At 41.0% G+C, this 23696-nt stretch overlaps 1 protein-coding gene across 2 annotated transcripts in view; it reads right to left on the reverse strand.

Annotated features, from left to right (window-relative positions):
* LOC143988096 (CD109 antigen-like) overlaps window positions 1–23696 on the reverse strand; it is a 249191-nt gene that overhangs the window by 11657 nt on the left and 213838 nt on the right. For both annotated transcript variants that reach the window (XM_077487378.1, XM_077487379.1), the window contains 4 exons: window positions 17102–17292; window positions 16575–16727; window positions 14605–14670; window positions 12772–12911 (listed from right to left, as the gene is read on the reverse strand). In XM_077487378.1, coding sequence (XP_077343504.1) covers window positions 12772–12911; window positions 14605–14670; window positions 16575–16727; window positions 17102–17292 — 550 coding nt within the window. The remainder of the gene's footprint in view (window positions 1–12771; window positions 12912–14604; window positions 14671–16574; window positions 16728–17101; window positions 17293–23696) is intronic.

Consider the following 23696-nt stretch of genomic DNA (forward strand, 5'->3'; position numbering starts at 1 on the left):
ACTGGAAACAAAACCTCACTATTAAAATTGGCCTCTATAGATTGAGAGTAATGGTCGCTGCCAGTTACCTGGCATGCATTCCACTCTCTAGGCCAGGAGTGACGCACAGGAGAGTTATCAGGGGTCCACCAGAAGCCCCTAGTGGTGGGGATAGATTTAGCTGGTCTGGTCAGGACCCCTAGGGCCTCCCAGCTCATGCTCACGGTAGACTACAGGGAGGTAGAGAGGAAGCAGCAGACTGCGACAACAAAGGATAGTCGGGAGATAGCCAGGAGATAGCCAAAAGTCGGGGCAACAAGCAGGTAAGGGTAGTCAGGGGATAGCCAAAGGCTGGGGCAACAAGCAGGTAAGGATAGTCGAGAACAAGCCAAGATCGGTAACTGGAATCAGACTAGAACACAGAAAGTAGCACATGGAAGACAGACATACAATATTGATCAGCAGGGCTAGCTTGCAGTGCACAAGTTAAGATAAAGTTCCCAGATAGGGGCTGGGGGGAGCCATGCTTTGAGGAGAGATTAATTAAGCAGCCAGGTGAGAGTGGCTGGCCTCTTAAGCTGAACACATGGAGAAGTAAGCTGAAAGACAAACATTACTGCATATCCATGACAGTACCCCCCCCCCTTATGAGGCCTCCCCCACCCCCTGGGCCCAAGCTTAGAGGGAAACTTCAGATGAAACCTCCTCAACAGATGAGGTGCTCAGATGCAGTGATCCAAGACCTCTCCTCAGGACCAAACCCTTTCCAATGCACGAGGTATAGAAGAATGCCTCTACAGAGCCGGGAATCCAGAATTTGACTAATCTCATACTCCTGATTATCCTCAGAGACTGAGGCCATGATAGGGAGAGGACAAGAGAACGTATTGAGGACTAAAGGCTTCAGAAGGTCAACATGGAAGGAGTTTAAGATTTTGAGGCTTTTATGAATCTGGAGTGTGAAGCAAACTGGATTCAGTTTAGAGGTTATAGTGTATGGACCAATGAATCTTGGGGCAAAGAAGGAACTCGGAGCTTGATATTCCTGGTGGAGAGCCAGACTGTGTCCCCTGGCTTTAGAGAAGGTGGTTTATGCCTGTGGCGGTCAGCAAAGCCTTTGAATTTGTCAGCAGCTGCCCGGATGGAATCATGAATTTCACCCCAAATAGAATTGAAAGACTCCTGAGCTGCAGCCAAAGCTAGAATATCTGGAGAACAGGTCATGAGAAGAGGGAGTTGAAGGTGTTTTCCATAAACTGTGAAAAAGAGTGTCTTTTGAAAACTGGTATTTACATGATTGTTGTGAGAGAATTCTGCCCACGGGAGTAGAGAGGACCAATTGTCATGATGAGCAGAGACTAAGGTGCGAAGAAAGACCTCTAACTCCCGATTAACCCTCTAAGTCTGTCCATTGGATTGAGGGTGGTAAAAAGAGAAAAAAATCCAAGAAAATATTGAGGGATTTGCAAAAGGCTCTCCAAAAACGAGCTGTAAAACCCCTGTCGGAAACAATATGAGAAGGGACCACATGGAGGCGGAACATTTCTTGAACAAAACTGGGAACCAAGGCAGAGGAACAAAATGAGCCATCTTGGAGAACCAATCGATTACCACCCAAATTACCATATTATTCTCTCACAGTGGGAGATCGGTGATAAAATCCATGGCAATGTGAGACCAGGGCTCCTTAAGCATGGGCAAAGGCATGAGAAGACCAGCAGGGGCTTGTGTGAAGGCTTTAGACAGAGCACAGACATGATAAACCTTAACATAGTCTTTGATATCTGAGTGGAGATTAGGCCACTAGTAGTGATGACTGATGAGCAGGAAGGATCGAAGGAACCCAGCATGACCTGCCACCTTGGAATCAGTTCCCCAACCAAGGATCTTAGCTCTTACCTCAGTGGGGAGGAAGGTTTTGCCAGGAGGAATTTTTTACTCCAGGGTGGTAGAGTGGGAAACAATGCATGAGTCAGAACAAACTGGCTCAGATTCAGGAGTGGACTACTCGTTCAAAGTGTCAAATGACAGTGCATCAGTCTAACCATTGCAGGGACCAGGTTTGTACGTGATTGTGAAATTAAAATGGGAAAAGAAAAGACTCCACCTGGCCTGGGATTTAGCATTCTGTAGGTACTGTAGATTCTTGCAATCAGTAAAAATCTTTAAGGAGTGAGGGGAACCCTCCAAGAGATGACGCCACTCCTCTAACGCTAATTTAATTTGCAAGAAGTTCCCGATCACCGATAGCATAATTTCTCTCTGGCAAGAACACACATGGTTGACATCTCTTCACAAAGGATTGAAGAAGCACAGCTCCCATACCCATTGAAGAAGCATCCACTTCAATAAAAAATGGGTCCCCAGGATTAGGTCTCCTCAAGAGAGGTCCAGAAACAAAGGCTTGTTTAAGGTCGTGAAATGCAGAGACAGCTTCAGAAGGCCAGTCCTTGGCATTTGCACCCTTCTTGGTCAAAGCAATAATAGACGCAGCAATAGAAGAGTAAATCATTATGAACTGCCTATAATAATGTGTGAACCCAAGAAAGTGCAGTATGCCCTTGAGGCTAGCAGGAAGAGGCCAGTTGGTAATGGCCAAAATCTTTTCAGGATCCATACGAAGACCCAAACTTGAGATAAAGCATCCCAGAAACAGGAACTCAGAACATTCAAAGGAACATTACTCCAGCTTGGAGAACAGATCATTCTCTCTAAGGTGCTGAAGTACAGTGCAGACATGGTTTCTGTGGACAAGAAGATTTTCTGAAAAGATAAGAATGTCATCCAGATAGATGACAACAAACTGGTTCAGCAGATCCCTGAAGATTTAATTGACAAAGTTTTGGAACACAGCTGGGGCATTACAGGAGGGATCGCATCACCCGAGTCTGATTTGATTCCTGAGTCCCAAGTCTGCGGTCTATGCCCTGCGATGGATCATCTGCAGGTAGTGGCACGTCAGCTGGGTCCATGGCTGGTCAAACTGTCAGGTAACCTGAGTCCAAGTGACAGGCGCAGCCAATTTTTAAACAAGGCTGCACTGTAATCTCACAATATCTTGTGAGATCACAGGCAGCCCTTCCCCTTCTGCTCAGATCTCTGCCGTTCTCAGAGGAAAAACATCTCTTTTTTCTCTGAGAACAAATATTCTGGGCATCATAAAAGGTGTCAGATGAGATGTTTTTTCTCTGAAAACTGCCAAGAACTGAAGTGAGGTAAATTATCTAAGTTTAATAAACATACACTTTAGTGTATTAGAGGTAAGCACAATTTCAAATATTATTTAACAAAAGAAAAGGCAAAACAATGCTGAAAAATATTTATAGAAGAACAAATTACATCAGAAAAGAGGAAATAACATAACAATAAAAACAAAAAGGGTTAAGAATGAAAATTACAAAATAATTCCAGGTTTCCTGGTACTTTAACCACTTGACCACTGGGCACTTAAACACCCTTAATAACCAGACCAATTTTCAGCTTTCGGTGCTCTCACATTTTGAATGACAATTACTCAGTCATGCAACACTGGACCTATATGAAATTTTTGTCCTTTTTTTCACACAAATAGAGCTTTCTTTTGGTGGTATTTAATCACTGCTCGTTTTTTTATTTTTTGTGCTATAAAAGAAAAAATACCAAAAATTCTGTAAAAAATGTATTTTTCTTTGTTTCTGTTATAAAATTTAGCAGATTAGTAATTTTTTCTTTTTTTTTTCTTTTTTTTTTTTTTCTTTTGGCCAAAATGTATACTACTACATATCTTTGGTAAAAATAAGTACAAATTGGTGGATATTATTTGGTCTTTGTGAAAGTTATAGAGTTCACAAGCTATGGTGCCAATATCTGAAGATTGATCACACCTGAAGTACTGACGGCCTATTTCAATTCTTGAGACCCGAACATGCCAGAAAAGTAGAAATACCCCCCAAATGACCCCTTTTTGGAAAGAAGACATTCCAATGTATTTATTAAGAGGCATGATGAGTTTTTTGAAGTTGTAATTTTTTCCCACAATTCTTTGCAAAATCAAGATTTTTTTTTACTTTTTTTTTTTCACAAAATTGTCATATTATCAGTTTATTTCTCACACACAGCATATGCATACCACAAATTACACCTCAAAACACATTCTGCTATTACTCTCGAGTATGGCAATACCACATGTGTGAGACTTTTACACAGCGTGGTCACATACAGAGGCCCAACATGCAGGGAGCGCCATCAGGCATTCTGGAGCACCCAGGACAATTCTGACATTTCTCTCCTACATGTAAAAATCATCATTTATTTGCTAGAAAATTACATAGAATCCCAAAACATTATATATGTTTTTTTAGCAAACACCCTGGAGAATACAATGGTGGTCGTTGCAACTTTTTATCTCACACGGTATTTGCGCAGCAATTTTTCGAATGCTTTTTTTGGGAAAAAAAACAGTTTTGTGGTTAAAGAAAAACCACAGTAAAGTTAGCCCAATTTTTGCATAATGTGAAAGATGAAGTTACGCTGAGTAAATAGATACCTAACATGTCACACTTCAAAATTGCACACGCTCGTGGAATGGCGCCAAACATTGCTACTTAAAAATCCCCATAGGCGACGTTTCAATTTTTTTTTACTGGTTATATGTTTTGAGTTACAGAGGAGGTCTAGTGCTAGAATTATTGCTCTCGCTCTAACGTTCGCAGCGATACCTCACATGTGTGGTTTGAACACCGTTTTCATATGTGGGCGGAACTTACGTATGCGTTCGCTTCTGCATGCGAGCAAATGGGGACAGGGGCGCTTTAAAAAAAAAAAAAATTATTGTTCATTTTACTTTACTTTATTTTAGTTTGACATTTTTTTCCCCAAAAATAATTTTTTTGATCACTTTTATTCCTATTACAAGGAATGTAAACATCCCTTGTAATAGGAATATGGCATGACAGGTCCTCTTTACAGTGAGATATGGGGTCAATAAGACCCTACATCTCACCTCTAGACTGGAAAGCCTGAAATAAAAAAAATAAAAAAGATTCTGGCTTTGATCGGATTGGCGAGTCGGTAGAAGCCCTGGAGGGCGGCGGGAGGGGGGGATGTCTATGGCTGGGTATTGCAGAGTATCATCGACTATGGCTGGGTATTGCAGGGTATCTCCAAGTATGGCTGGGTATCTCCGAGTATGGCAATTTATGGCAGGGTATTGCAGAGTATTGGCAGGGTATTGCAGAGTATTGGCTGGAATTTTACTGCAGAGTATTGGCGGGTACTGCAGAGTATTGGAGGGTAGTGCAGAGTATTAGCTGGTATTGCAGAGTATTAGCTGGTATTGCAGAGTATTGGCGGGTGTTGCAGAGTATTGGCGGGTGTTGCAGAGTATTGGCGGGTATTTGCAGAGTATTTGCAGAGTAATTGCAGAGTAATTGCAGAGTATTTGCAGAGTATTTGCAAGGTACTGCAGGGTATTGCAGAGTAATGGCAGGGAATTGGGGGGCTCAATTTCGGTGAGCAGCGATGTGGGCACTGCAGATGCAGCCCACAGCGCTGCTGACACCGATCTCTTCCCCCTCCGCTGTACCGATCGGTACAGAGAGGGGGAGGGAGGAATCGGCATCATAACATGACGCCGGTTTGTTTACAAGTGATCACTCCGTCATTTGACGGAGCTATCACGTGGTAAATGGCCGCGATGAGCGGCCGTTTACCGTGATGCGCCGGGTCCACAGGATGCTCTCGAGTGCGCGCCCCAGGGGGCGCGCGAGAGCGGAATTCTGGGAGGACGTCATATGACGGCCTCCCAGAGTTAAACAACCGCCCTGTAGCCGTCATTCGGCTATGGGCCGGTTATTAAGTGGTTAAATAAATAATTTGGACCAGTCTGGAAAAAAACGATTTGCAAGGCTTCCTCTGATTGGCTGAATTGCATATCACCCACCTCTCTAGCTCAACCAATCAGAGGAAGCCTTGAATTCAATTAAAAAATAAAAGACTTCTCCTAAATTATGGAGACGTGATTCAACTGACTCTATCTATATTCTACAGCAGAGAAGTGTCACATACTGCTACTGGAACCCATTGCCACTTATTACAGCAAAAGCTATTACAGTATATAATAGCCATTAGCAACAGAAAGTCTTCACTGAAATGCAATTAATTAATTGGCTGCAAGCTTGTGGCCAGGGCCCAGTATTGGATATCTAGAAGGGAGGAAAGACACACAGAGATCTCAGATTGCAATGTAGTGTATTAACGTGAGTGTTTCAACAACACAATATAGAGTCTATGAGGAATAAAACAAACTGGTAATAACACACACAATGAGCTATGCACCCCTTACAGAGGGTAACACTCGAATGCCAACAGCACCTGGCAGAGGAGGCAGCTTGCAGGCAGTGAGGCAAGGAGGAGTTGTAGTGGAAAGGCTCCACACTCATGAACTGGCAACCAGTTTATATTCTGTCCCTGGAGCATCTCATGCTAGGCACACTCTCCCTGACCAGCAAGTTCCTGTCCTTGTCCTAACCACACGCAAGATGTGCACCAACTGCAGGCCATGGGGCATCCAATCGGAAAGCTGCCCACTAGTGGAGGCTCATCCACAGGGGCTCCTGGGGCAGCGACCCACCAGTTTGCAGGGAAAAATATAAATAAATAAATAAATAAAAACAATATAATTATTTTTTTCTGTTGAGTTTTTAACATTCTGTAAATCTGTATATTTTAAAATCTCTCTTTCTCTCTCTCTGCTGTTGCTAGGTAGATTAGAAAAAAAAAAGTCTAATCGTGATTTTTTTCTAATCTGCCTAGCAAAAGACAGTCCATCCAAAAAATCATTACAACTGTAATGTAGAAACACTGAGTAACAGTTTCTCCATGCTTACTGGCTGCCTAGCAGTCTCCAATTGTGTTTAAATAGCGCTCATTGAGGCAGGCCGAAATACCGACCTGGTCCACCTATTGAGCTCCATTATTTGCTCCCTGCACTAGGGGGTAGAGAGCTGACAGGTCCAGCCCCCAGGATAGGAGTCACAAGCCTGTGTCATCATCAACCTGGAGTATGGGGAACCCAGCCCCCCAAGTGACAACGGCCCCACCCCTGACCACAGTGCTGAGAAGACAAGGACAAGGCGGTACAGCTCCTCCCCACCATCAATGCATGGCTGGCTCCCCCCAGGGATGAGCTGACTTGTCATCCGGGCTGGCAAACAGAAGCACAAAGTGTGAGAAGTCAGAGCACGCAGCCCATCTGACAGTGGTCACCGGTGACAGGAGGGGGCAAAGACTTGTAGACTCCCCATTCTGTTTGCGGGAACTTGTACATGATGGGGGATGATGATGATGGGGGGAGGGGTGTTGGAGTTAGTTTAGTTTCACTTTAATGTATCTAAGATAGTTATAGAATTATTCAGAGAGTACTCTCTGTTAAATACATGTGCTAGGCTGTAATCCAGTGTTAGCCACAATCCATGAAAATGAGAATGTACAGAAGGAATCAAGGCATTAAACCCAAAATTCTTGCAAACTCTAACACACCCCTCTTAGCTATTCTTTTACATAAATGAGGACTTGTTCCAAAATATTGCTGAGCTACACTCAATTCATATTCTAAGATTACCTTAGATGTCAAAAGAACAGCTAAAAGAACAGAATTTGACCTTACAAGCAAGTGTTAATTTATTATTTTAAAAAGATGTTGTAAATGTTATATTAATCTTGGGATGTAAAAAAAAAAAAAATCCCAAGAAATAGCTTAAAAGAGTTAATGTCTTTCATTGCTATAGCTTTATATTTGTCCTGGAAATAATTTAATACTTAAATGCCAAATGGATTTATGCGGGCTTTTATTCTATAGAGGCTTCCATTGTCTTACAATTTAAAGTAGGAGAGCAATACGTAAGTCTGGAAATAAGGGAAATAAAGTGGTAGACGAGGAATGTTTGGACTAAATATTACAGCTTTCTCTAAAATGATTCCACATTCTATTTAATACAGAGTAGGACTTGTACCAAAGGGTCACAACCACTTTGGTAGCCATAAAAAATATGTAAGCACAGCATTACCTGTTTTCACATGACTTCATTTTTATCCATTCTAAACCTTTGACCATGCTGGTTTCATTTTAAATGCCCAGTGCCAAATTGGATCTCGTCACAAAGTACAACAAAATAAACAGCTATTTTAAAGCATAGCACCATGCTGCTTTTGTAAGACCTGAACAAATCACAGTTGGAAGTTGATATTAATGAATTCTTTACTGTAGCATTCAATGAATTAGATTATCTAATATATATTTTGTTTCTTCAGTTACATTTTTTGTAAGCTATACAACGGATGAAAAGTACACATATCAAGTGTATAAACCTAAAAAAAAATCAAGTATGAACCCAAAATAATTTCTCAAACTCAAACCTTTCTTTTCTGGAAACAAAGAGCAAATTCTGACTTAACTTGGCTTTCAGATTAGAGGTAACTCAAACCATATGTCATACTATGAACTAAGAGAGGAATGAAAAAATATGAAGAGGGAACTAGATACAGTGATTAGTTCCTACTACTTAGTAACACACAGCAGCTTAAAACTTGCCAAAAGCAAGGATCAAAATATGGTTTGGGGCCACTGAAAAGCTAGATAAGTCACCGGAGTAGACAGCAAAACATTAGACACTAAATGTAATTATATGTTGTAGTGTAATGAGAGCTCCTTTAGGAAAAAAAATGTTTTTGTTTAAAAATGTAAGGGCTATAATGTATCTATAAGAGGTCACAGTACATTAGGACAAAGTATAATACTTTTATATATAGGCAGTGTTACCCTGTGATTTTTCTTTAATGACAAACAATCATGTGTATTTCTACAGTGGGTGCTTGGTGGCACACCACTTCTGTCGCCAGATGACCTACAGTTGTGTCACTACTGCCACTTTACCATAAAGGACATAAAGGAATTTAGTTAGGCATAGTATTGATTCTTTTATTCAGTTCTCACCCCAGTGCTTTCCCAGTTCTACAAAATATTATTAATATTAACTTTTTTTTTTTTTGTTAGATAGAGAAAAGAGTGCCTGGCTTGCAAAAAAAAAAAAATGTACATTGGCATTAAATGTTTTTTTAAATGGTTTCCTGACATTTTTTGCATTGAATATGCAGCGAATTAATCATTCAACTTACTGAATAAATTAATGACCTCATTCTCAATTTTTCAGATTAGTAGGTCTAACATTAGTTCCATCATTAGTTCCATGAGGAGTTGTAATTTGTTTCAAAAACTTTTTACCCTCACGCACTGAATATGGTTCTTGTTCCAATGAATTTACATTTTTTTCTAATGGTTCCAAAAGCTAACCTATACTTTTTTGTAATGTTGCTATAGATGTGGTTCTACTTCTAACACAGTTCTTTCCCAAGGGTAAAACAAATAGCTTGCCATCATCATCAGCATTATTATCATCTATGTAATCATTGCTATCATTATCTCAAGGATCACTGGTTAAGTTCAAGTATTTCCGCATGACAAACATCAATGATATATAGATATGGTTCAGGGTTTTAGGAAATAATGAAACACGTGCTTACAGTCACCATAAAGTAACAGGCTGAACAGTTTTCTTTCTAGTTGGCTCTTTGTAAGGAAAACACATTGAAGGCATATTAAGAGGTTGGTAACCATGTGAATGGCACCAATCAATACAAGTAGAGGTGCATTTTTTTTTTTTTTACCTGTATGAGCCCTCCCACCTTTCTATTACACAGACAGACAGAGGTCAGATCCAGCATGTACCAGATTTACAGTACTCATTTCCCCCCAGCAATGTTTACATAAATCTGTGCTTACAATATGCACGTAGGCAGATGCAGTCTATTTTCTCCACTGAGGTGGGCGCTCAACCACAGTGACATCGTAGAGGGATAGGAAGTCAAGAGGAATCTAGTTCCTCTGTGATTTCCCAGTCTTGGCACACATTTCACTTGTGGCTAGTGTAGGGACATACTGCATCTGTGGTCTTATTTTGGGTATAAAAGACAAGGAAGGGGTAGGGGAACCTAAACACCTATTTAAGTACTACCTTTGTTCGAAGTAGAACTGAAGTTAAACCTTTTTTTTTTCCCATTTTGAATAGAGTAAGGAGGGGTAACCCGTCAGGTTTTTTTTTACTGTCTGTGCCCTATTCAGGAGCTTTTCCTTTACTTCACTTCCCATAGCTACAATAGGAAGTGAGTGGAAGTTCCTCTAAAATTAGAGAAATCCCTGGTAGACACCAGGGTCACCAGAATTACTATCTCCATTGAAAGATGTCCCCTCAACTTTTATTCTACTTTAAAATTCAACTTTAGAATTTGAAATGTACTTTTACTTTCAGTTCACCAGGACAAATAGAGGGGATGACACTCCCTAACTGGGACACTGACAGTGATAAGAACCTGACGTGTTCAAATCCCTCTCCACTCTCTAAAACAAAAAAAAAATTTTTGCCTTCAGTTACACTTTATTTGGGAAATTCTGTATTTCTAAGTTTAACAGCCTAGAAAAAATATCTATTTGGATTTTGCAGGGACCACATGGGGATCTTTCATCTAAAATCATGTAATGTGTATTCATTGTCATATTGTCATAAAAAAAAAACTAGTTTATGACAAAGCATAAAAAACAGGTACATTGCCTAACACAATTTTCTAGGTAAGTATTTATTTGAACCCTTTTATCATAGATAAAGTATCAAAACTTAAACTTCATAATATCATAATGGATGCAGAGGCATCAATTTTTCAATGCGTTTCACTGACTTAGTCAACTTATTACTCTGGAATTTCTCTGGAAATTATACAATAAAGCACAATTTTTTTGAATGCATTACTTTAATATATAAATATTACATATGAGTATTGATAAATACATCAATGATTTATTGTGGTGTCTGTCTTGTGTGTGTGCCAGATTACCTTTACAACCACTCAGGACCTCTGCTCCTCAGGGTTTTTGCTGCTGAGCTTGCCCCTGTTGTTCTTGCTCTGCTCCTAGCCATCTTCATCTCCCTGGTCTGCTCTAAGACCCCCAGCCAATCAGGTCTCAGGACCTACTTTCTGATTTGCCGGGACAAGAAACAGGAAGACAATAGCGAATATTAATTCAATATTGTCACACAACTGGGTGGACTCAGGGCACAGTGCTCTGCATCCCAAGCCCACCCTTTTTTTAAGCCAATTAGAGCCTCAGGCTCTAATCATGTTCCTAAAAAAAAAAACAATTGAAATCAATGTATCCAGTGCCCTGCATGTACATTAGGGGCCAGGGCAAGGATTGGGAGGGGCAGCACCCCTGCACCGTGTGTGGACGGGCTGTCACTGGTAAGGTAGCCTCCACAGAAACCCCCATTTCCCAGTGGGAAAGTGTTTTTTTTGTTTTTTCAGTGTTTTAACCATAAACTGATGGTGGATAGAATGCATACAGACAATGGATAAAAAAAGTCCACTAGATAGCAGCCAACCCTCCTGCCGCCCTCAAAAAGCCATATCATTGTTTCTTTAATATTTGCCCATTATTTCTAAGCAGGATTGAAAGCAGACTTCCTGGGGGACAATCAGACCAATCATCTGCAATGCTGAATCAGCAAATATACAGTATATCATACATCATTGATGTATGAATTGATACTCTTTGTTATACATATATTTTGCAAACTCTCTGGGTTGATGTAATGTGTTCTAAAACTTTTGCTTTATTGTATGATTTACAGAGCAATTTCACCATTCTATCCTAAAAGTGGACTGTAAAACATGTTGAGAAATGGATGCCTCTGAATCATGTTATGATGTTACAAAGTTTAAAGTATATTTCATAATGATATTTTATCTATGATGAAAGGGTTCAGATAAATACTTACCTAGAAAATTGGGTCAAGCATGTCATTAGGAACTGGGTCCTGTGTGTAAAACTATGGTTATCCTGTACTTATTTGCAGTTTTTGAATGTTTTGTCTTAAAAGATTTTTTGAAATAGAATAAAAATTACACGATTTTAGATAGGACTTCCTATGTTTGGTACCTGTAAACTCCATGTGAATGTGGATGTTATACTGATTTTGGACCTCACATTGTTTATGCATTTTCTTAAAGTTTAATCAGCTCAAAAATAAGCTCAAAAATGTATATGGCCTGATGTTGTGTATCTTCCACTTACAAATAAAAAAAGTTCTGGTGATTACCCCCACCTATCTGTGAAACCTTATATTACAGCTTCACATCTTTGGCTGACTGACTTATATTTTTGAATTCTTAACTAAACCAGTCTCGGCATTTTGTGCTCATTGGCTTTAGACAAGGATGCTCCAAGACTTGCCCAACACCATTTTATAATATGTTGTACAGCCAAGAAATGTATAATAGAATAATTCTTCTGGACATAAATGGATCAAACATGTGTATTGCATGCAAGAGACAACAAGCTGGAACAAACATCATCAAATTCAATCACCAGAGCAAGTATAATTAAAAATTTGCATTGCACATTTGGTTACCTTGTTTACTAAGAATGTTATTGTATAGTGATCAATCCTTTTCAAATACCGCAGAGAAACCTGGGAGAGTTTTTAAAAACTGACCTAATCACTGAATAATAAAATATCTTCTTGAAACTTTTCTTGAAGGTGGGTTCCTTGGTTTAGGTTTGGATAGAAGTTTTACGTAATTCCTGTTGCTCATGCTTCTAGGTATAACTATTAGTTATTGCATTAGCAGCAACCCTTTGCTATTCTTAATCATTGAACAACAGTAGAAAAGCGTAACTGCAACATTTTTGAAATAGCTACATACCTTGTGCATACATTCAGTGTTACAGTATTAAGGTTTTCTTTGTTATCGTGTACTATGATTCCTAAACTAAAAGGATCTTTAATATCTGCAGATCTACGAGTCCTGGAGGAAACGCGGTGTACGTTATATATGACATGAAGCTAAAATGAAGGAAAATATAATTATGAGTATAAAGCACTTTGTTATGATATTTATACTTTAATCAACAATCTATACTTTAAGCAACAGCAGAAATATAATATACAATAACTAAATTAAACCGAAAATCAAACTGGTCTTTTCTTAGCAATGTTCATTTGTCTTTCCTTTTTAATTTGTGCTGATGACTTATTACTTATCTCAACTTTTATTCTATAATCTTAGCATAGGTGTCCTAATAAATACTAGTGGTTGAATTGATTTTGAGCACCCTTCTATTCCATGGACTTCAGCGTCTACAAGTAGAACTCTTTGGGGATAAGTTGTTTGAGAAAGTAATATGCAGTTGTTAGATAATGACAAGATATGCCTTCCTTAATAGATGAGTTTTCAGAGATCGCCTAACGGCAGACAGAGTAGGAGGCAGCCATATGGGTTGGGGTAGGGAACGGTATTTACAGTTGCTCTAACCCTTGGAAGCAATATGGCATTGAATGACTAGGTGGTTTAGCCTGCAAGCTCTGCTGGCTTTGTTCTTGAACAATAACTCTCATATGATAAAGGGTTCTGCTATGCATTTAATTATTCAATTTGCCTGCTCTTTCTGGCACTGATTTCCCCTTTATCTATAAGCAGCACTAACCCTGATCTCATTGTTGCATTCACCGCCTATTAGCATTTGTACTCTTTTGCTTTGCTGGGTTATATTGACCTTTTTGTGTGTTAATCTTTCCTTTTTTTGTGTGTGTGCAAGTATTACTACAGTATTACTGTTCTGCTGCATTATATATTTTTATTTGTTGCTGCCCTCTGTGGCAGCTCCAAGAATGACAGGTGCTTTGTTCTTTTATGGCATCTGACTATGCTTTTACAACTCAGTTGTGTACTGATAAAGCATCCTATTTAATAATTAATTATGTTTGGACAGATTTTACTGCGGGCTCCAGGAGGAGGATTTCTATGGTGGCCATGATACCGATGGCTCCATGTGGGCCCAGCATTTTCTTATATTTTGTTTTTGTTTTCCTTTGATGCATTAGCTGACTCTAATTCAACTGTAATTGTTGTATTATGTTAGCTTTTTTTCATTGGGCTTCTATGACTCTTTTGCTGTTTAGACAAATATTTGGAACTTTTTATGGTTGCCACCGGTTACCCCCTAATTTCACTGGGGATGGTGCTATGAGAGGTAGGTGGATGGGGTGAAGTTTGTATGTATGTTTGCTCAATTCATGTAGATGTTGCCTTGATAAACATGGGCTGAGACCCATCATAAAATCAGACACAATTAAAACCTGTGTTTTTAAATATCTACTGCTGCAAGACTTGTGAGTGCCTCAACCTCATCCTGTTTAACTAAAATTGTGCATGTAGCATTCTATAGTAATCATATTTTATCCATCATCAAAGCAAATGATATCTGGTTGGCTGCTACTGGTTCCTAACCTTTTATATGTTGATTTTTTATTTTCATAAATAAGCTCGGATGCATTCTATTCATATATAATTCCAAACATTCAACTTAGAAATGAATGATAATTGTTTACATGAAGTTCAGTAATCACCAAACCTATATATAATACTGTATTATTCAAATATATATATTTAAAAAAAATATTGAGACTGCAAGAAATACGTTTCTATCTTAGTTTATCTAAAGAATAGTGCTTAGTAATATTTATGAGAAAAAAGTACCTGCAACAAGGCAAAGCCAATACCCTTTGCATTAATGGCAAGTTTGATATTTTCTCCAGCAGTTATCTGAAAAGAAACATTTGGTGTGAAAACATAATAACAGTTCATACCAGCCATGGCAGTTACTAGGTTATTATGTACTTTAAAGCTCACTCTGTATGACTTCCTGTATCACCAATAAAAAACGATTGTTGTTGGGAGTTCACTTTGGAACTGCGTAACCTCCAAGCTGAGAGCATCACATATTCATAACAATAAACCCTACATCTGTAATATCCTTATTTTACATACACTGCCTCATACCTTTCTGGTACATAAAGCGCCTCTATTAGATGCAAGGTCTGTTACTGCTATATCATACATGTAGTATCTTACAGTTCTTGTTACACATAGGGGTTGATTTATCAAAGGCAATAAAGACTGCACATTGCAAGCGCAGTTGCACTCTGTAAATGCAGTTGCTCCAGAGCTTAGTAAATGAGATTGAATGAGATAAGCTTAACTTTCCAAAGATTACCCAATCGCATGTAAGGAAAATAAAAAACGGTATTTTTGCTTGCACATGATTGGGTGATGGAAAGCAGCAGAGCCCCTCATTTACTAAGGTTTGGTGCAGCTGCACTTGCAAAGTGCACAGTTTATTTGCCTTTAGTAAATCAACCCCAAAGTTTCACCTTCCCCCTTTATTACATGCAGTGCCTCTATTTTCAATATCACCTTCAGTGCCTTGTCGTTCTCTATTATATACACTGCCCTATAATGTTATATTACATTCAATTCCTCATATCTTATATCACATGCAGTACCTTATATGGCATGTTCCCTTTAGAATACATGTAAGCATCCTATTCTTGCACACTGATAAGTTGTGGACTGACTCCTTGGTGTTCTTGTTGGTGTGTGTGTAAGCAATGTGGGACTGATAACCACTTGGATTCTAAGGACATAAACCATACATCCTGACTTTAAAGAGTTAAAACAAGCTCACAGCAGCATCAGAAGATGTGAGATTAGTTCTATATTTTTTCAGGAGGCTCAGAGCTATTTAGTAAAAGGTGATCTGAGCAGCTGTACAGCTATCCAATACCTCTTACAAGACTCACAGGATGGCACCCACACCCTGCCAGACCCACCTCTCCCATGATTCCTAGGCTCTCCTGCTGCTCCTGGGTGCACTGGGCTGTGGAGGGGCGAGAGCAGTTGGCTCAGGCTCTAAGAGGATCTCTGAGAAGCTGAGCAAGATGCCATATGGTTGGGATCCTTTCAGAGTCTGGACCGGCTCTGTGTCACCAGCTGACAGCAGGCTTCAGCCCACTGTCAGCTGAAAATGATCACAGGAGCCCAGAACGAACTGCACTCCTGTGATCCATAGGAGAAGTAATGCCAAAATAGCTTTGACAATACTTCTCCTTTAACACGTAGGTGAAAAATAAAAAAGTGCTTTGGTAAGAAAAGGGTTAAACATTGATTTTATGCTTTTATATTCCATCACACACAAATGCCTGAAAAGGATGAACCAGGGGATAAATGTTCCTATATGCCAGGGATATGCAATTAGCGGACCTCCGGCTGTTGACAGAAATGATTTTACATTTTGTATATGGGACTACCCAGGTGGTGTGTAAAATCTATTCATACATTTTAACAGCAATATATCTTTCTAAAAGATGTGTTTAATATCAACAGTCATCTCTACAAACTATAAGGCCATTTTATCAGTTATCAGTCAAGCCAAGTATCCATGGTATTTAATTTATGCTTTTATTTTCCAGTAACTCAAAACGGCTAATACATCTAAAAGACAAGCATGACCACAACATCAATAACTTATGGTTACATACTGTAGGCTATTAAATGCAGAGATCCATTTGATATTTTTTAAACATGACCCATGGGCCTGCCAACGTGCAGCTTGATCTACCAACAACAATTACCAATAATGAATAAATACCAAGAATATCGAACGTTACCGGTTTTGTTTGAAGCAACATGCGTTTTCCTGAATTGACTGTGAAACTTATAGAAGCCATCTGGTCTCCCTCCACTGATATGAATAAATCTGGTTTACTTACGGAGTACCTAGATGCAAACAGTGACATTGCTTGCAAAGCTACTATGGTATCCTGTTTGAGAATACAATGCAAGAAAAGTAAGCATTAATTGTGTATTTTTCAAAATCTTCCAAACTGCATTTGTAAATATACGTAAAAAACAATCTATTGATATTTGTGCTAGATTTTTTTTCTTAAAAGTACAATAAAAACACAATTGCTTTTAAAATGATAATTTACACTAAAATATGTGCTTCAATTATATGGCTGTTAATAAATATACAGTAGTAAAGTAATTTAAATAAAGGTCAATAAAGATATTTTGACTGCTGTCAAGCATTTATTGCCCCTTCCAGGCAACAAAAATCTGTTTTAAAGTATTTAATCCAATTTAAAAAATAATAAGAAAAAGGAAAGGGCACCGAGTTTAGGTGACAGTAACAAACCTGAGTGGAAGAGAATCCTCCTAGGGAGTTCCTCTGCTGGCTTAACCATTTCATTACTGCTATCCCCTCAGACACACGATTTTGAATCACATGGGACATTAGAATATAAGAGGCTATTTCTATATCTTTAGAGCTTGGCTGCCACCATCCAGAAACTGTTTGGACATCCGATTTCCAAAACCTTGAATCACCTGTAGGTAAACAATATGTTCAATGTTAACATTCAATATAAGGGATATAATACAAAATGTATCATTCTGTAGACTGTCAGCCATAGTCTGAGCGATTGTTCACACCTAAGGGACCTGTAGCATTTTTTAATCAACCTTTTAGCCCATTTAAAAAAAAAACTACAAGGGAACAGCAATGTATTGTGTCTAGCCCAGACCTTTGCTGACATTGTAAGTTTACTTAGAAAGTATGGCCGGATCATCTGCATGGAAACCTAGACAGGAATCTAGGGCCTGGGGAGTATTCAGGTCATGTGTAAGGAGGAAAATGTAGAAGGCCCACTGCAGAGGTAAGTACTAATTCTTTCTGTTACCCAGAGACCAGCTTTAAAATGTAAATCTGAATTCCGCTTTCCTTTTTGTAAAAAAAAATCTCTTATGCCCAAAAAAAATTCCCCATACTTCTAGAATTTTTTCTCTTATGCCGCGTACACATGATCGGAATTCCGGCCAGAAAAAGACCGTTGAGAGCTTTTTATCGGAATATGCGACCGTGTGTATGCTCCATCGGAATTTAGCTGCCCGAATTCCCGCCAGCCAAAAAGTGATAACATGTTCTCAGTTTTCCTGACGGAAAAACTTTCTATCGGTAATTCCGATCGTGTGTATGCAATTTTCGACATTCCAAAAATCACGCATGCTCAGATTCAACTACAAGACAGAATCTATTGGCTACTGGCTATTGAACTTCCTTTTTCTAGTCGCGTCGTAGGTGTTGTACATCACCGCGTTATAAACGATCGGAATTTGGTGTGACCGTGTGTAGGCAAGACAGCTTGAGCTGAATTCTGTCGGAATTAATTCGGGAAAACCATCAGAGCTTTTTCCGACGAGAATTCAGATCGTGTGTACGCGGCATTAGAATGCATACTGCACAGCATGCTGAGAATAGATTTGGGTCCCTGAAATGAAGTAACTCCTGTGTGCATGTTCAAGAGTTACATTGCCAGTGGCTGAATAACAGGGTTTCCTGACAGGCTCCATGGCAGCATACGTGTGGGTTAGCCCCGCCTCCATAATTACCCAATAGGACCTCTACTTCCATAAATCTTTGCTCCAAGCTGCTATCCGTGTTCCTTTTTTGTCCTCCTCCATAGGACAGGTGTTTCCTATCTGAAGAGATCTTCACTAGGATCAAGTCGGCCGACTATCAAGCTATTTTCCTCCGATAGGCCCTGTCTGTTAAGCATGGGTATGGAGTGTATGGCAGAGTAGCGCTGAAGGCTTGGTTTGTCTGAAGATAAGTGCGCACGGCTTAATACCTGCTATGTAAGGTGACCATTATCTGCCCGGTGGATCGGTGGTGTGTGCTTGAACCTGTTTGGCCAGATGATCGTTGGTGGAGTGGTGAGCTGTAAAAATTCAGTTTTTCATGGCAGCAGTGTTTATGTGTTTTTTTTTTCTACCTGTGTCTTTCTCATATGCCAGCTGGTTCTTGTGCATAGGCGCTGATGCTTCCGCGTTCCAGCAGCCTTTCTCCTCCTGTTTTCCGGGTCCAGCGCTGCGTTCTGCGCATGCGCGGACCCAAATTCAAAGCAAATCTTGGTTCCCACGCATGCGCGCGGGCATCTCGCGTCTGACGCCGCTGATGACGTCATGAGCGCCACATTTAAAACACAGTGAGAGATGTCAGAATTTGGGAATGATTGCAGGAAATTCAACTTCCCGGGGCCATTCTCTGGTTGGTGTAAGGTAGGTTATGATCTGCTCTGATGTATTGTTGCTCCTGTGTTTTGTATGGCTGCTTATGAGGGTCTATTGTTGTTACAGCCAGCGATCTTTAGTCATGGATGCCTCACTGCCTACTAGTGACCTGCCCGCTTGTAACAGGTATGTGCATGGCTGGATTGCTGTGTATATGTGGAGTATTCCTTAGCATTTGATACCAGCCTGGTCTGTGTCTCTCTCTCTCTTTTGTATATTTCCTTATAGCCCTTCTAGGTCCGAACCGCATTACAGTGCGCATAGTCACAGTGGATCGTCAAAATCGCACCACCGTAAATCATCATCAAAGTCTGGTTACCATAGGTCTTCCAGATCTGAACAACGCAGTGGTCACTCGCACTCAAGCAGAGGACCAGATAATTCATGTTGGGGCTGTAAGATGCCCATCCCATCAGACAAATCGCTCCGTGATCATTGCTTCTCTAAAGTCGCAGATGAAAGAGATGGTGCGGATCAACGCTTGGAATCTATGGTGAGAAGGGTGGTAAAGGAATCCCTGCAGCAGAGGGAAGCTCATCACTCTATGGAATCCACTTCAGACCCATTATGTCCTTCAGGAGGTGAAGCGCTCTTACAACAGACTGGGGAATCTTTTCAACCAAGCCACCACTCTGTTCTCTTGTCTGACAGCGATTCGGATCCAGAGGATCCAGGAGTAGGATTTGATTACGCTTTAGTACCTGCTCTAGTCAAGGCAGTGAAAGAAGCTTTAAAATGGGAAGAACCCACTACTTCCCCCCTCCCCAAACAAAGAAAGTTTTTCAAACAACTCAAAAAGGAACGGCAATATTTTCCTTTCCTATCTGAATTGGGATAAATCATTACTGAAGAGTGGAGCAAGATTGATAGGAAGAGCTCCATGCAATCAAAAGTGTCTAAACTGTACCCCTTTAAGGAGGATGATGTGAAGCACCTTGAATCAGCTCCTCTGGTAGACGCAGCACTTATGCGTTTAGTCAAATACGTGACTCTCCCTTTGGAAGACACGGTATCTTTCAAAGATCCATTGGAGAGAAGAATTGACTCAGATCTGAAAAGAATTTATCTAACTTCAGGGATGGCTTGTAAACCAACTTTGGCTTTAGCCGCAGTCTCAAAGGCTATTGAAACATGGGCCGACAATGTTGAGGAGTTCTTCAGAGGTATCTCGGTGAATACGGCTAAAGACTCTCCCATTCAGGAGATCAGAATGGCATCAGCCTTTTTGGGGGAGGCATCTATTGACATTACCCGCCTTCTGTCTCGGGCTATGTTGGCAGCAGTCTCGGCATGCCGTGCTTTGTGGCTCCGTCCCTGGTTGGCGGATCCAACATCTAAGCAGGCATGGTGTCGTATACCATTTGAGGGAACCTCCTTATTTGGTAATAAACTAGATAGCGCCATATCCCGGGCCACGGGTGGGAGGTCTGGGTTCCTCCCTCAAGACAGACGTCTTCAAAACCAAAAACGTATTTTTCCAAGAAGGCAGACCTCGGATCGCGCTAGAGAAGCGCGCAGTTATAGACCCGGCAGGGAGTTCTCTAGATCTTGGAGGTCCAGACAATCCTCCCTTAAGAAAACTTCAAAAGGGGCTTCCGCAGGTAACCAAGATTCTACTAAATCTTTTTGAAATTGGGCCCGCTCAAACATGTCAGGTGGGGGCTCGCCTTCTTCACTACCGACATGTTTGGGCGGCATCAATTCAAGATTATTGGACCGTCAAGACGGTTTCCTCAGGTCACAAGTGGACTTTCATCAACACTCCGAGGTTAAGGTTCGTTCCCACAACAATTCCAGGTTCAGAGGAAAAGAAACAGGTCCTATTGACCTACGTAAGTTGTTTACTGGATCAAGGCGCAGCCGTGCCCATGCCGGAAGACGAACGTGGCGACGGCATGTATTCTCCTCTGTTTATGGTTCAGAAAAGAAATGGCGCATGGAGGCCGGTGATAGATTTGACCCACCTCAATTCCTTCATTTGCAAGGAAAAGTTCAAGATGGAATCTCTTCTTACAATCCAACAGTCGGTGCAGCTAGGGGATTGGTTAATCTCAATCGATTTGAAGGACGCATACTTTCACGTGCCAGTAGCAAGGGATTTCCAGCAATTTCTCAGTTTCGCAGTTGGCGAGCAACACCTCCAGTTTACCTGTCCCCCATTCGGGTTGACAACATCTCCTCGGGTCTTCTCCAAGGTACTCCTAGCGATAGTAGCTCTTTTACGAGTCAAAGGAGTTCGTCTCCATCATTATCTGGACGATTTGCTCCTATTATCTCAGGACAGAGATCAAATTCTGGAACACAAGAGTCTAGTCATCTCCACTCTGCAGACGTTTGGTTGGCTCCTGAACCTGGAGAAGAGCCATCTGGTTCCAACTCAAGTTATCGTGTTTCTAGGGGCTCAGTTCGACACATTAAAAGGCACTATCTCCCTACCGGAGGAGAAAATCAGTGTGATCCGAGACAGGATTCACAAGGCTTGGGAATCATCTCATCTTTCGGCTCTACAATGTTTGAAGGTGATTGGCACAATGGCGGCCACCATACCTATGGTGAAGTGGGCCCAGTGGCACACTCGTCCCTTCCAGAAAGGGTTTCTGCAACAGTGGGACTCGTCCAGTCAAACACAACGCATACTCCTTACACCAGCGATGAGGATGTCTCTCCTCTGGTGGCTTCAAGGGAAGAATCTACGCAACCATCATTCGATAGTCCCCATTTCCTGGGTAATAGTATCTTCAGATGCCAGCAACAAAGGTTGGGGCGCTCATTGCCTTACGGAAGTAGCTCAAGGAAGGTGGTCGTTCCCGTCGCTGTGTGTGGTCCCCAACATCCTGGAGTTGAGAGCAGCCTTTCAAGCGCTCATAGCATTTCGCCATCTGGTGGCAGGGTTGTCAGTAATGTTAAGATTGGACAACACAACTGCGGTGGCCTATATAAAGAAACAAGGAGGGACTCGCAGTTGGTCTCTATTACGAGAAGTAGATCCGATAATGAGCTGGGCTCAGAAGAATTTGGTCAACATTTCTGCTGTATACATCCCAGGGGTCCAGAATGTTCAAGCAGATTTTCTGTCACAGGTCAGAATAGACAACGAGTGGTCCCTTCACAGGGATGTCTTCGAGTGGCTTCTGACTCTGGGAGTATCTCCAGAGGTCGATCTGTTCGCTTCGCCGTACAATCGCAAGATGCACAGATACTACTCGAGGTTCAGGGATCCTCAGGCGTTCGGGACAGATGCTCTCACGGATTGTTGGAAGTTCCAGAGAGCCTATGCCTTCCCTCCAGTTCCTGTAATCCTACAGTTTCTTCGGAGGCTCAGAGGGGAGAAGGTGGAGATCATTGCAATAATACCATTCTGGCCCAACAGGCCTTGGTTTCCTCTGCTGTTGCTCCTCAGCTATCAAGATCCAGTTCCCCTGCCTCTCAGGCCAGATCTACTGTCCCAGGGCACACTATTACAACCGTGCCCATCCTGTCTACACCTCAGGGCATGGTTCTTGAGAGGGGAAGGCTAGAAGCTCTGGGTTGCCCAGAAGAAGTGATTCCAACCCTTCTTAGTGCCAGACGGAAGAGTACCAATAAAGTATACGAACGTATATGGGCCAGGTTTATGGTCCACATGTCTTCTAGGTCAAATTCATATAATTCTCCGGCAGTTCAAGATATCTTGTCTTTCCTTCAGTCAGGGTTAGACTTGTCTCTGGCAGTTAGTTCTCTAAGAGTACAAGTTTCAGCCATTTCAGCCTTTACAGGAGTTTCGTGGTCGAATCATACCTTAATACAACAATTCTTTAAAGGAGCCATCAGGCTTAGGCCTCAAAAAAGGCCAAGGTTTCCCAAATGGGACCTTCCGTTAGTACTGGACTTTCTTTCTGATCTTGGAAAAGGTTTGGACGCTCCCCTGTCTTTAGGAGATCTCACTATCAAGACGGTGTTTTTGGTGGCAATAACTTCAGTCAAAAGAGTGTCGGAAATTAGGAATCTTGGGTCTGTGGAACCATTTCTAACCTTCTTTCCGGACAGAGTGGTCCTGATCCCTATGCTTGGGTCAAATCCAAAAGTTACATCAATATTTCATGAAAATCAGGAGATCGTGCTACCTACGTTTAGAATGTCAGACAACCAAGAGATTCACCCCTTGGATGTTGGTCGCACCTTGAAGCAATATTTGGACGCTACAGCCTCGTTCAGACGAACAGACTTTCTTTTTGTCCTTCTCCATGGCAAAAATAAAGGGATGCGAGCATCAGTAAGATCAATCTCATCTTGGGTGGTTCAAACGATTCAAAGGGCATACAAGGCAAAGGGCATGGTTCTTCCTGAGGCAGTGACGGCTCATTCAACTCAAGGCATCTCGACCTCTTGGGCAGCAGTTCGACATGTCGCACCAGAAGTTATCTGTAGAGCAGCTTCCTGGTCTTCAATTAATACTTTTGTTTCCCATTATTGTGTAGAGCCAGCTGCGCTTTCTTCTGTTAATTTTGGTTTACAAGTATTGTCAGTGGACAATGAAAAATAAAATTCTAGTTTCTTTGCTCAACATTTTTAGCCCACTCGGGTGTGTTTGGTGAGTTATTTCCCACACGTATGCTGCCATGGAGCCTGTCAGGAAAATTGAAAATTTATATCAAATACTTACTGTAATTTTCCTTTCCTGA

This window comes from Lithobates pipiens, unplaced genomic scaffold (assembly GCF_037356315.1).
Source record: "Lithobates pipiens isolate NorthernLeopardFrog02 unplaced genomic scaffold, aLitPip1_a1.2 Scaffold_18, whole genome shotgun sequence".
Taxonomy (NCBI): domain Eukaryota; kingdom Metazoa; phylum Chordata; class Amphibia; order Anura; family Ranidae; genus Lithobates; species Lithobates pipiens.